General features: G+C 38.6%; 1 protein-coding gene across 6 annotated transcripts in view; it reads right to left on the bottom strand.

Annotated features, from left to right (window-relative positions):
• The window catches only part of MATN2 (matrilin 2), a 68,795-nt gene that overhangs the window by 47,585 nt on the left and 8,505 nt on the right, over positions 1 to 12,705 (bottom strand). For all 6 annotated transcript variants that reach the window (XM_048068700.2, XM_048068697.2, XM_048068698.2 and 3 more), the window contains exon 2: positions 11,368 to 11,535. In XM_048068700.2, the coding sequence (XP_047924657.1) occupies positions 11,368 to 11,535 (168 nt within the window). The remainder of the gene's footprint in view (positions 1 to 11,367; positions 11,536 to 12,705) is intronic.

The following is a 12,705-nucleotide window of genomic DNA, read 5'->3' as shown; positions in this document are numbered from 1 at the left end:
GCTCGTACACTTCCTGAAATTTTCTGTTTCAGTCATCAACACAGCCTTTTTTTCCAAGAGCCACTGAAGCTGAAATACCACAAGGTATGTCTATGATAACTGCACAGACGGGCAGATGAAACTATCGTGGGTAACAGCAGAAGCGAAGGCTGCCCCTTCTGGGCATGCTACGAGCTTTCCAAGGCCCTGGGTACACCCCCTGGCTTCTGCTCAGCATCCATTGCTGACATATGCGAGTTGCAGGGTGAGAATGGATAAGGACTGGCCGTTCACTGGCTTTTCCTATACAGGAAGCCAGCACATGGCAGGCTTATGGCAAGCAGAGGGACGTGAGCTATGAGCCTTGCCAAAGGAGGCTGTGTATGGTAGAAATTTAAAAGGACTTTAAAATACTTCCTGGGATGATGGTGATATGAAGTGAATTGAGGTTTAATAGAAAGATTACAGGAAGTGAGAAAACTCACCAAACTGCAGTAGCATCCTCACCTTACTAAGCTGAGGTGCTCTTAACCAGGAGCGTCCCTCCCTGCCAAACCCAATTCAATTCCCAGAACACTCTTACCCATCTTGTGCGCTGAGTGAGGCAGATGCCCTGTGGAAAAAGTAGTTATTTGATTGTATAATTAAAGGCCGTGTCATACAGCACAAGTACAAGTGGGCCAATCAAAGACTCAATTGGAACAACATCTGCCTCTCCACAAGCCTTTACACGAGCCCAATTGTGACTGCTGATGAATGCTAACCACGTATTGCTGCCAAGGAAAGGGGTGAGAAGGATGCCTATTCTCACTTGTTAACTCAGAAGCCTCTTTCATAGATTACCAAGAACATTTGTGGGCACAGAATGAAAATGCTCTTTGATGACATAAAAATGCTTGGATTTATTACTCTGCAGACTACAGTGTGGCTTTATTCATAAGTGTAGGAATATGCTCGAGTTGCTTAGTCTTTCAAAATCAGAGCATGTTGAATGCAAGCCAAACTGAGCAGAAAAATAAAAATCCCAGTTCTGATGGAATACATATATCCTGACACATTAACTGTTTTACAACTTAGTAGATCAATGACACATCTAATTATTATTTTTACTAATATGAGATATCCCAGCACAGTTATAATACAAAGGTAACACTAAGATAAGACTTGATGGAGCAGGGCAAGGAGAAAGAAAGATTCAGAAAGAAGGCCAAGAATGTGTGCGTGCCTATGAGGGGAATGACAGAGGAGGGCAAAATGACTGCTATTTCAAAACACAAGCCTTGCTGTTGAATTTTTTTGAATTTCAGGGTGGATTTTCAATTTGAATGTATAGATTCGGATCCCAGTCTGAAGAGACTCAGTTCCTGATTTTGAAGTCAGGAATGGATCTTGATGGGAAGAAACCTGGAGAGCATTAGTAGATAGTACTACCAGAAATACCTCCCATCGTGCAACATTAGTTATGCAGAAGAATGTAATATAGTATATTTCAAAACCATTTTCAATAGAAAAATTCTATCTACAGAAATGCCAAACATTTCAAAATAAATAAATAAAAAAATTTAAAGTCTTTGCCTTCTGCGGATTTTTAACAAACTTGTAATTATTAATGTTGATTCAGCTGGGTTCCATGAAATATAAAGTATAACTCTTTTACTAAGCAAAACTCCAGTTGGGTGGTATTTTGAGGAGTGGCAATCAGTAATGGCTAACAGATCTGAACACTCATCCCCTCAGATAAACTTTCAATGATGCCCTTTTAGCAGTTCCATGGTTTTGCACTTGCCCTGCAAACTATAACTTCTTCCTCCTACCAGCTCTTAAGTTTAAACAGAGAACTTTCTCAGAAGTTTGGCAAACGTCTTCAAACCACAAAGTAACTCCCTTCTACAATTCTTATGAGCAGTGACACATTCATTGAGAAGAGCTACTCATCCAGAAACCTATATCTAAGTCAGCACAGTTTTTGTATTGCCAACACAGAAGTTAAAAAAAAAAAAAAAAGCCTCAAAATGTGAGATATATTATCCAAAGGCAAGGCAAGGCCAGGAAAGGAAAGGTCAGGTCAAGAGTAAACACGTTCTCCTCTGCTCAATACCCAGTTTCTCTAGAAATGACAGTTACTGTGATGCCACCTCTGCCAAATGAACAATGCAAGGACATTTTGGTTCTCCCTGGAAGAATCCAGCTGGGTTCCAACTAGAGATAGATTCATAAAGTACAGCTCAAAAGAGTACTTCATATTTCTAAAGCTGAAAATTTTATTGAGTTACTTTCAGTAATCGAAACTAAGCTCAGAGGTCAGCTGCCCCACATTCACAGCATTAAATTCACCTTCCCACTAAAACAGAGTGGCTCCATGCAAACTGCCTGCTGGGAATAACCCCTGCCCCCCATATCCTCTGCATCAGGCACAGAAGTTGCTTGGGGAGTGCTAATCAACATGGGCCAGAGACAGCTCTAAAAATTTAACAATAATAATGGTGGAGTCCCAATGCCCAAAAATGTCCCTTGGCATTATTTAATTTATCGGTATCCTCTAACATTTCCATTTTGGGATATTCAAGCTGAACACACTCAGAGGATCCAAGTTTTAGATGATAATTTTTTTCAACAGTTTTTGCAAGCTGTCTCCCTTGAAAAGATTGTTTAAAATGAAGTTATTTATGTTCTGTTGTTGTCCTACATCTTTACAATTCCTTAATTACTCCATTTGGTAAATACTACACCAGTGTTAAGATATTTAAACACTGAAAAAGTAATTTATAACAAGTAAATACTAGTTCCATGAAGACTTTTGCTATAGACTAAGACAATTTAAGCAAAAGGAAAGATGAGATCAGCTAAGAAAAAATGAGATCGTAGACAAATTGTTGCCTGAGCAGGCGATGCATTAGTGACAATTTTAAGATTCAATAGTTTGCGTTTCTTAGCTCACTCTACAGTGATGTATATACAAAAATTACATGTATGAGATTGCCAGCAACAACAAGGTTTATTTATAGATTTTTATCTTTATCTGAATAACAGAACCGAAGTCTTCACTCAATTAAATAACAGGAGAAGACTATTCTCCCAGCTAGCACATTATAAAACTTCTTCCTAAATTTCCTTTCTTTCTTTGTCATTTTATTACTTCATTGTCCCTCAACCTTACTTGCCTTTCTTTCTTTACAAAACTTCTTCTTACAAAACTTTCTTTCTTTACAACTTCTTTCTTTACAAACCTTGGTACAACTCTTGCCAAATTTGTTGCAAAATGCATGAACCTGATGGTATCAATTATTTCTTCTTAAAGTTCCAGAATTGTGGTTTTCCCTGGCTGAAAGATCCAGCCAGAAAGATCGGGTTTGACAGGTACAGATATTTCCAAAAGATTTCTCAGTTCAATCAGAAGGTTTGACCTTCTCATTGTAAAATTGAGCAAGCACACAATACTCAAATTTGCAATTCTTTCATACATACACCGGGAGTAAGACACTCTGATGGGAATAAAGGCATACGTACCTATTGTCTACATACACCTTCTAGGAAAGTGCAGTAGCTTCATTAGCAAAACTCAAGCATGAAGCACACAGCAGTAAATTTAACATTGTTCCTGTTTGGAAAACACATTTTGTGGCTGTTGCCAGGAATAAATTAAAAATAGCAATAATTCCAAGCACTTCTTGGCTCTAGTGAGATACTTTCTGCAAGCTTACTTCCACCTCTTTTCTCATTCTAATTGAAACACATGAAAAAGGGTGGTTTGGTGGATTTCAGATATAACCATCCCTAGCTCCTGAAGTAGGTGCTGGGAACTGCTCGGTACCCCTTACCTGGCACATGTATGTGCTGCACTTGGTCCTGCAGGTGACTCCACCTCTTCCCAGCTGTGGAACAGACCACGGGTCCAAGACCTGCCCCCATACTCCCTGGCCCCATCCTTGCTCTGAGATGTTTCCCAAACTCACTGGCCTCTGGCTCCAACCCAAAGATTCATTATGAGTTTGGCAGCTCACCCACTCCTCCTTACAAATTTCTTCATCTGGGAGCACTCTCTAAATGGAACACAGCCTCCAGAAATCTCTTTGTTGCCTCTGACAAAATCTTTTCGGAACTTCCAAAATTTCTGGGAGAACTGTACAGCAGTAGGCTCTTATCCACACTTTTCCATTTCCTTTCACATGCAAGTTCTCTACTACCAGTCACAGCAGGAGTTGCATTACCTTGCTCTCCTTTCACCTCACTATTTATATTACTTCCCTGTCATCTGTTCCAAAGTAACAAGGTCATTATTAGCATAAAGTCTCTCTAACTCAAGTCCCAAACTGACTCCTAATACATCTCCATTTCTTTACCGAGACTGGTGCTGCCTCTGGTATGAAACTAAAGTATGTTGTAGGGATGTTCTCAAGCTTCTCAGTTCTTCTTACAGATTTTATCATTTCTGAGATGGAAACTGTTGGTTCGCTGCTTTCATAGCCAGAAGGACCAGGGACAGAGAACTGGGGTTGCTTTCCTTTGCAGCAGGGGAACACCAGGACAGAGAGATGAAACACCCTGGTATCCCTATGTCAGTCCCAACAGCATCAACATCTACCCACTGCATCCTACCAGCATCAAATGTTGTATGCTCTCAGCTGAGTGTAGCTCGTACACATAAACGATGAGGAATTTGTTTTCTGAGACATGATGGAGAAGCCTTGTGGTATACAGAGGTAATGCCACTTTGAATCCAGAAAACCTGGAGGCATTTACTCTGCCTGCGACTGTTGTTTCCTGCACAAATCTGTGAAACGACAAATCCATCATAACCGACACAAAAAAGGCAGCTTTATAGGAGATCTTCATATCTTTCTCCTCGAAGATCTGAAACTTCTATCTTGCCCCAGCTACCTTGGATGCCACTCAAGGGACACAGAAATTACTACAGAAGGAACAGACAGAACAAGTAAATAGCTGTTAGTAGCAGTGTCAAAAATTCAGTGGAAAGAGTTGACTAATAAGTTTGTGCTGTCCTCCTTTCAGGACATTAGCATAATATTTTAAAAACTCCTATCCATACTTTTTTTAAGCCACTTGTGTCTTTGTTTATGGGGAAAGCTGTTAGCAACCTCGACATTACTCATTGATCAGCTGACTTGAAACCACATATTTCTATCCATTGGTAACAGTTTAAGTACTAGGCTCTTCCAGAATAGCTTCAGAAACAGCACCACGGGATACTGCCATATAGCATCTCCCACTACCCACAAAAATGCATAGGGCATCATACCCACTGGCAAACCATTAGTCCTACCACTTCAGCAGTACTTAAATAAGGTCTTCTCCAGCTTCCAAAGCATTTTAAAGAGCAAATCCCCCTCTTCAGCCACAATACTGTCTGATTATCCACACACGCCTGTAAAATGAGCTATCCCTTAGGTTATGCAAATGTTGTTTCCAGGCTTTTCAAGTTAATTTTGCACATATGTGGGTTTTTTTTTTGTTTGTTTGTTTGTTTGTTTTTGTTGTTTTGTTTGTTTTAATTCTTAAGCTGAAGTACTCACACTGAAACCAACACCACACTTTTGAACATTCAGTGTTCTTTTTTTGGCCTGATCTTCCTTCCAGATAAAAATGCAAAAGAGGCTTTGAACTCTTTGAGAATATACATAATAAAATGGAGTCTGTTATTTTACTCTGCAAATTATTGTCAGGACAAACTCTTTTTTCAAGCAGAAGTGGCATTTCACAGTAATTTGTGGGGGTTGTAACAAAATTTCAGAAATACAAAGAGCATTTGCAGCTTGGTACATGACTCAGTTTTTTTCTGTAGCAACAGATATTCTTTCCTCCATGTGGAAAACTTACAAAACGCTTAAAAAAAAAAAAAAAGGGAAAAGGGAAAAGGGAAAAGAAAAAGAAAAAAAAAAATGGAAAAAGATAAGAGCATAAGAAAATGAAACAAAAAGAGAAGACAGGAAGAAGGAAGGAGATAAAAGTGAGAAACATAAAGGCTTTGAGGAAATAACTATACAGAGGAAATCTTATACATTATACTTATGCAATACAGAATTATTGCAGAAAAAATTGAAAATTCCTCATGCTACTAGAAATCCAGTATCACATACAAAATTAATTACTGAATTGCTCTTTAAATGGCTGAAAATTGAATGCTATTTTATAAATGACTTAAAAAATTAACTGTGAAATCCAAATACAACAGTTGGCAAGCACAACGTTGTTATGTGGCTAAGAATTGCTAACACAAATCAGAAGCCAGGCTTTCTGATCTCCCTAACAGCTGGCTGCACATGAGCAGACTCAGTTCACAAATCCCTGAAGCCTGTCACAGCCCCAGCTAGCCCACAATGCTCATTAGTTGGGCTGTTTTAGGGATAAAAACTTCTGCAGGAACAACTACCCAGGTAGGGGTACGGTCACCACTCACTTGTTGCCTCCCCAGACTCCAAGACTCCTGTTTGGGTTTTGGGAGGCTAAGCCACAAGGCAGACCACAAAGCCTGAGAGCCACAGAGAGAGGAGAGGGCCTTTCACTGCCAACAAAACTCAGGAGCCTAAAGAGTGGAAGGGGCTGGACAAATGAAACTTCTGCTGCTGCTTCAGACCAGGGTCTGGGCATGTGAAACTCCTGCTGCTGTTTCAGACCAGGTAGATAACAGATATCAGCTATTGCTGGGAAGAGGCTGACAGCTGAGATATTAAGATGAAAGCTGAAGCTTGAAGCCTTAGTATAAAGACCACAGGAGACCTCCCAGCTATCACTACTGGAAAGTAAAGCATGGGATTGCTAATATTCCACTACAGCACACTGATTGTACCTACACTACTCAGAAGGAAGAAACAAGTGATTTTGCAGACTATAAAATGCTTTGCTCTCATTTTCCAAGTAACATAATCTATATTTAAATGTCAATTTTATGATTTGATTAGCAAGAGTCTAAACTGTATGTACTTGAATACCTTATATCCTTATGAAAATTTAGTTACCTTTTAATTAGAGAAGGATTTTAGTTAAAATGCAACTGAATATGTGATAATTCAGAAGATGTAATTCACAACCTCTTCCTGTCTTTATCTATAACCAGGAATAGTTTTGACTTCCCCAGATATATCAGCGTAGCTTGTCAGGAACATGGTGCAGTTATCATGGCACAATCCTGCCTTCAATTGCAATGCAGACTTCAGTTGCAATGACCCTGCTTAACGTCTTTGAGGACAAAAAAACTTGGCAGGGTTGCATTTGTGTGAAGAAATTACATGAACACACATGTTGAGGCTGTGAATGAGATTCCTACAGCTGCTATCACGTGGTTCAGCAGTCCACATTAGCAGGATTTAGAGACCTCTGGCCAGCACTGAGGGTATAAATGTCCAATAAACTCAATCAAAACTACACAAATCTTTTCTGTACTCCACAGAAGCTTTACAGACTGTACACACTTTCATCATGTATTTTCCCTTCTCACTTGTGGCTAAAATTTAACCCAGAAAAGTTAACTGGATAATGCTTTCAAACCCTGAAGTTATATACAAACAAGCTTATGAACTGAGTTGGATATAAGAATGTTTGGAATAATTTTAAAAGACTAGCAGTGATTCATAAATTTAGTGAGCCATGTGTACTTCAAATTACTTCCCCTCATATTATTAGTGGAACCCTATACATACAACCAAGAGATAAATCATTATATATTTTGCTGCAAAATATAATTCAACACAGACAAGGACACTTGAGTTTAGCCACAGTTTCTACTGAACAGGGGCCAAGAACATTTCCCTCTTGGCCTCCTTTCCCCTCCCTTTGTTTCAATTTTGTACAGTATAGTAAATCTCTTGTAGTTTCTTTCCTCTGGTATCATGCAGCATTTAAAGAAATGCCCCCTAGATTAGGTTTTTCATTCACTTAAGTTGTTATTTTCAAAAACAGGTAGGTGCACGTTTTATATTCCTAAGGAACAGATGGAATGTCATTGCTTATAATACTAATCCACAGCTTATTCAATTATTCCAATGCATCTACTTCAGAGATCTCCAAAGAAATATGCCTATGACGTGACACGAAATATACGCCCTGATTACAAGAACAGAGTTCACCAAAAAAAGCCAACCCCCCAAAAAACTTGTGGGTTTTGCACAGTTCTGACATTTTACTTTGCTTTGTTTTACAATAAATGCCTAAGATGCAGCATAACCATTGCTCCCCCTCCTCACCTCCCCCGACACACAACATCAAGCACAAAAAAGCTGCATCTTGCAAGGACTGGGTATGTGCCACTTCTGAACCTGGAACCTGCTGAAAAGTGCTGTGGACTTCAGACCACTTCCTTGAAATCCCAGTACTGGGATTACCTCTCTGAGCAACTGACTGAGAGCTTGCCCAGTCAGCCTGTTTAAGTGCAGAAGTCCATCTCAGTTATACCTGAAGGAAATTAGCTAATGTAATAGACTTCATTTTATATTTAAAAACATGTAGCCAGCTATATTCCCATTACTGCTTTTCTTTAGTATCCAAAAAGCAACACTAAGTTGGCAAACTGCGCTTTCACTGATCTGTGTGTAATCTAACAAAACAGCTGCACTCAGCAGGAACAATGATTTCGTCAGACAGCTAAGTAAAAACTCTTCAGAGCTCTCGTAAAACCCTTAGAAGATTCTGAATCAAAAAGATTAATTTCCTTTGAGGTATCAGGATAAGCCAAGGGATCCAATACTCAGGATCAAATTATTGATAAGAGGAAAGAGAAGGTAGGTTTTAATTTGTATGTCATTTAACGGGAGAGGGGACTGCTCTCTGCTTCAGAAAAGATAGATTTCCATGGGCCATCCCATCTCTTTCTGTTATTTCACATGGTCTTTCAGGACACCACTCCACTCCAAACACAGATACACCTACATTAACACATTGCTTTCCAACAATGTAATATATGTTCTGTGAATATGAGAAATACGCAAATATTTTCTCTCTCTAAACAAACTACTCATGTTCTGCAACTAATATGCTGCAAGGATGATTTAGGAAAATGTTCATGAAGTTAATCAAATCAGCACAGTTGACAGGTTTTAAATACTCAGGAGTTTGTTTCAGGGTTTAAGGAAAGAGAAGCGTGAAAAGTCAAACCTACTCAAAGCAGTTTGACTTTCAAAGGCCACGCTGAGTTCCAAAAGCTTTGTGTTCAATTGCACACAAGATACCAGATTTTAATGGAAATGTTTAGAATTATTACTATAGCTAATAAATCATAAGCTCAGTAAAGTTCTACAAAATGAAACCAATACACATTGAGGTTTAGCAGAAAGACTGGGGATAAGAACACAGAAAAGACATAGCTCATTCCTTCCGAAAGCTTTCTTAGAATTTCCTTCCTATAGTTCATTAGCCCTAACAAGACAATTAACAGCTCTATGAAGAATGAGTGTATGGCTGCCAAAAAAGCTAAATCCTCCTGAAGCTGGATCCCAAAGTACTTGTATCTCTATTTGGATAATACCACAGGATTTTTCATCTGTTCCATTTTGCTTATTTATATTGCCAGTTTCCTGCAGCAAGGACTTTTTCTTCTGTATATAGCCACTACTAGTATTTTACCAGTAAATACCTGTCACAGCAGTGCACTTTTGTTTTAAAAATTGGTAATAGAGAAAAAAATGAATAAAATTTTGATGTTACTAATACTTACAACACACAATCCTTCATTCTAGTCCTAGAAACAGAGACCTCCACCCAACAAAAACAACAAAAACTACTTGAACTTGAATTGCTTTTCCACATATCCATTGGTTCTTTGCAGCTATATTGCTCATTTTTGCCTGCCAACCAAGTCTTTCCACAACAGCAGCAACTGTCATTGCCACTATTTGTAATATATATATTATATAGAATGGAACAGCTTCTAATCCCTGTTAAATTGCTCTAAGTCTGAGTGATTTTATTAAGTCAATAAAATTGATGCCACTGAGATCATGATTTGGCCCAGCTCTTTCTAGTGTCATTTAAAGAACAGTGCAGCTTTTGAGCAGAATGGCATGCATTTTACACATTCTGTTCTTTGCAGAGAGGCACGTTTTAACTATGCCACTGCTCATATGCAACTGCAGAATTTGAAGCAGGTGACCTAATTTATTGTAACAGAATGCAAGGTCCAGAAGGCTGACTCCAAACTGCCACGTAGTTTTATGGGCTGGACCAGAGAATGTCCCAAGTTTCTTGCATCATTTAATGTCTCGAAAAGGTTCTTTCAGCCAGAGCTGCCAATACTGTTTGCATCCTGCACATGCCAAACCGAATAGGAATACAGAAATTTCCAAATGCAGGGGCCACAAAATTGCCCGGCTTTTGAAATATGAAAGAAATAATTTAATCTGTACCTTTTGACTTGATATTTGGTGCTAATACTTTTAATGTATTTTCTACCATTTAAAATATGAAAAAGGGACTATAGAAGATCTTTTTTTTTAATCACAGAAAAAAGCCAAGCTGAGAAACATGACACCTGTTAGTTTCTCCACATTGCACCTATTGCATTCATTTTGTAGGGAGACAGTTCATTTCTTGAAATAATAAGATAGGATATTTGCTGGAGACCCTGAAAGTTTCAGGAGGGACTTCTGTTTAATCTCATTTTAGAGTTTAAGATCTTAGAAAGATTAAGAGTCTTGTTGAATAAGGAGTGAATGGGAGTGTTTCTCTTTGCTGTTTCACATCCATGCCTTCTGATGGACTAGGTCTCCAGAGCTGTGGTTTTCAGCCTCCAGTTGCTGAACCCCAAGCATCTCAAGACCACATCTATTACTTCTGATAGAGACAGTAAGAAAGGGAACTGGCAACGATCAATGAGAGAGATGAACCTATGTTTTAAAATACAACAGACACAAGCTAACTGCCAAATTCTGTCCTCAGATTTTTGGCAAAACAGGAAAAATAAGCTACTCATTATGAATAAAATCAACTTGACAGAATGAAGGGATTAACATCAGGTAATGTAACAAGAAGCCCCATTTCAATAGCTAATGATTTTAGTTCAGTCACCCTTACCCAAAGCACATATAAAAAGCTAAAGGTTGCTTGCATAGTAAAAAACAGCTTTGACAGAACCTCCATGCACCAAAACATATTTTCTCTAAACACTGAAAATAAGGCCTTTTTTCCAGTACAAGAGTCCTGTAGCAAATGTTTATTTCATGGCACTTATATAAAATAGATCTAATATCCCAAAAGTAAACACCTTATTTCAATAGCTGCTAGGTCAACAAACTCTCATATTCCTGCCTGAAAACTGTTACAAACTAACTCAGCCAAGGTTTGGCCAAGTGCTTATGCCTTTTATCTTTATTATCTTTATATTTGAGATGGCTTTTAGTGGTGGTTGTTATTTTTCTTTGGTTTGTTCTTTTTGTAACTTACCTAGTAGAGATTGTGAGTTAACATCCCTTCTTCGGATGAAATGTCCTCCGGGGAGATCTTTTGCCATGACAGAGCCAGTGGAAAGCAGAGCGTGCCCGAACAGCAAGAAGAAGCATGCCACCATTTTCATCATTTTCAAGAAGTAAAGGGACATTCCAGGATGCAAAACTGCAGTAAAGGAGAGAAGGAGATGAGCTCTGTGATTACACAAAAAGATACACTACAACCATGTCAACCATACAGTTGTGTTGCTTCCCTCCCATCACACACCAACAGTCAGATCTAATGATATGCCTACACCTTCAAGAAGGAAGATCTATATAATAAAGTAGCAGTTAGCAGACCCTGCATAGTCTTCATGTATATTATTAGTTGAAGTTTGTAGCTAAAATTGTAAATGTATCAACTCTTAGACACATCCATAAAAATCAATTATTTTTAAAACAAGAAAGGAACTTTCTTTCAGTGAGCTCGTTAGCACAGATGGATATGAGGACACAAATAAATTTTCATTATTCTACTCAGCAGTCCATGTAGTGTGCATTTTTTCACATGTTTAATGGTTCTTGTGGTCTGACAGATACTTGCTTCAGAAAATTTTGGAGAATAAGACAAGAGAAATTAATATACTCCAGAAACAGTAACTGTGAACATGAACTGGAAACAGCTTATGCTTCTCTTTCAAAAGACAGTTCTTGATTGTTAGCATGAAGGTAAAAGAGCAGAACAAACCTTGTTTACTCAAGAAGATGACTTCTGATGATTAGCAGTGAGCTTTCCCCAAGTTAAGAAGCTTTTTTTATAACAATGAGCAAATTAACCAGCAAAATCCCTCTACTAAGAGATGATTCGTGTCCAGGAATTTCTTAAGGTACCATCAAAAGCCATGGCTGACTCTGCCCACAAGCAGAAAGCTAAGACTGAGATGCTAAAAGCTCATCTTCTGGCCATGTCCCCTGTAGGTGACATTTTCAGATGGCTATTCCTTCTACCTTCCCCCAAAACACGATTGTTATGTACTGTGGAAGCTTGGTCAAAAGATGATGCAAGAGATGGATAAAGCTACCCACTTTCACAACAAAAACAGGACTGTCCTACCTGAAATGGTGGCAACCTCACAAGCAGTGAGGCTAAATTTTGGCTAAATAACTGAAATAATGAAAACAATTTTAATAGGGTCCTAAGCCTGATAAGCATAGTTACACAGAGCCACAGATCTGTAACAGAAGACAACTAAATGCCCAGGTTCAGCAAGAGAATTACATTTTTTCACCACCGTGAGGCACCCACTAGCAGAATACAGAATTCTATGGAAATATTTTCTCTCTAATAAAAAGG

Source organism: Anser cygnoides, chromosome 2 (genome assembly GCF_040182565.1).
Source record: "Anser cygnoides isolate HZ-2024a breed goose chromosome 2, Taihu_goose_T2T_genome, whole genome shotgun sequence".
Classification (NCBI taxonomy): Eukaryota; Metazoa; Chordata; class Aves; order Anseriformes; family Anatidae; genus Anser; species Anser cygnoides.
Note: the sequence above shows the minus strand (reverse complement) of the source record. Positions and strands in the feature narration are given on the sequence as shown.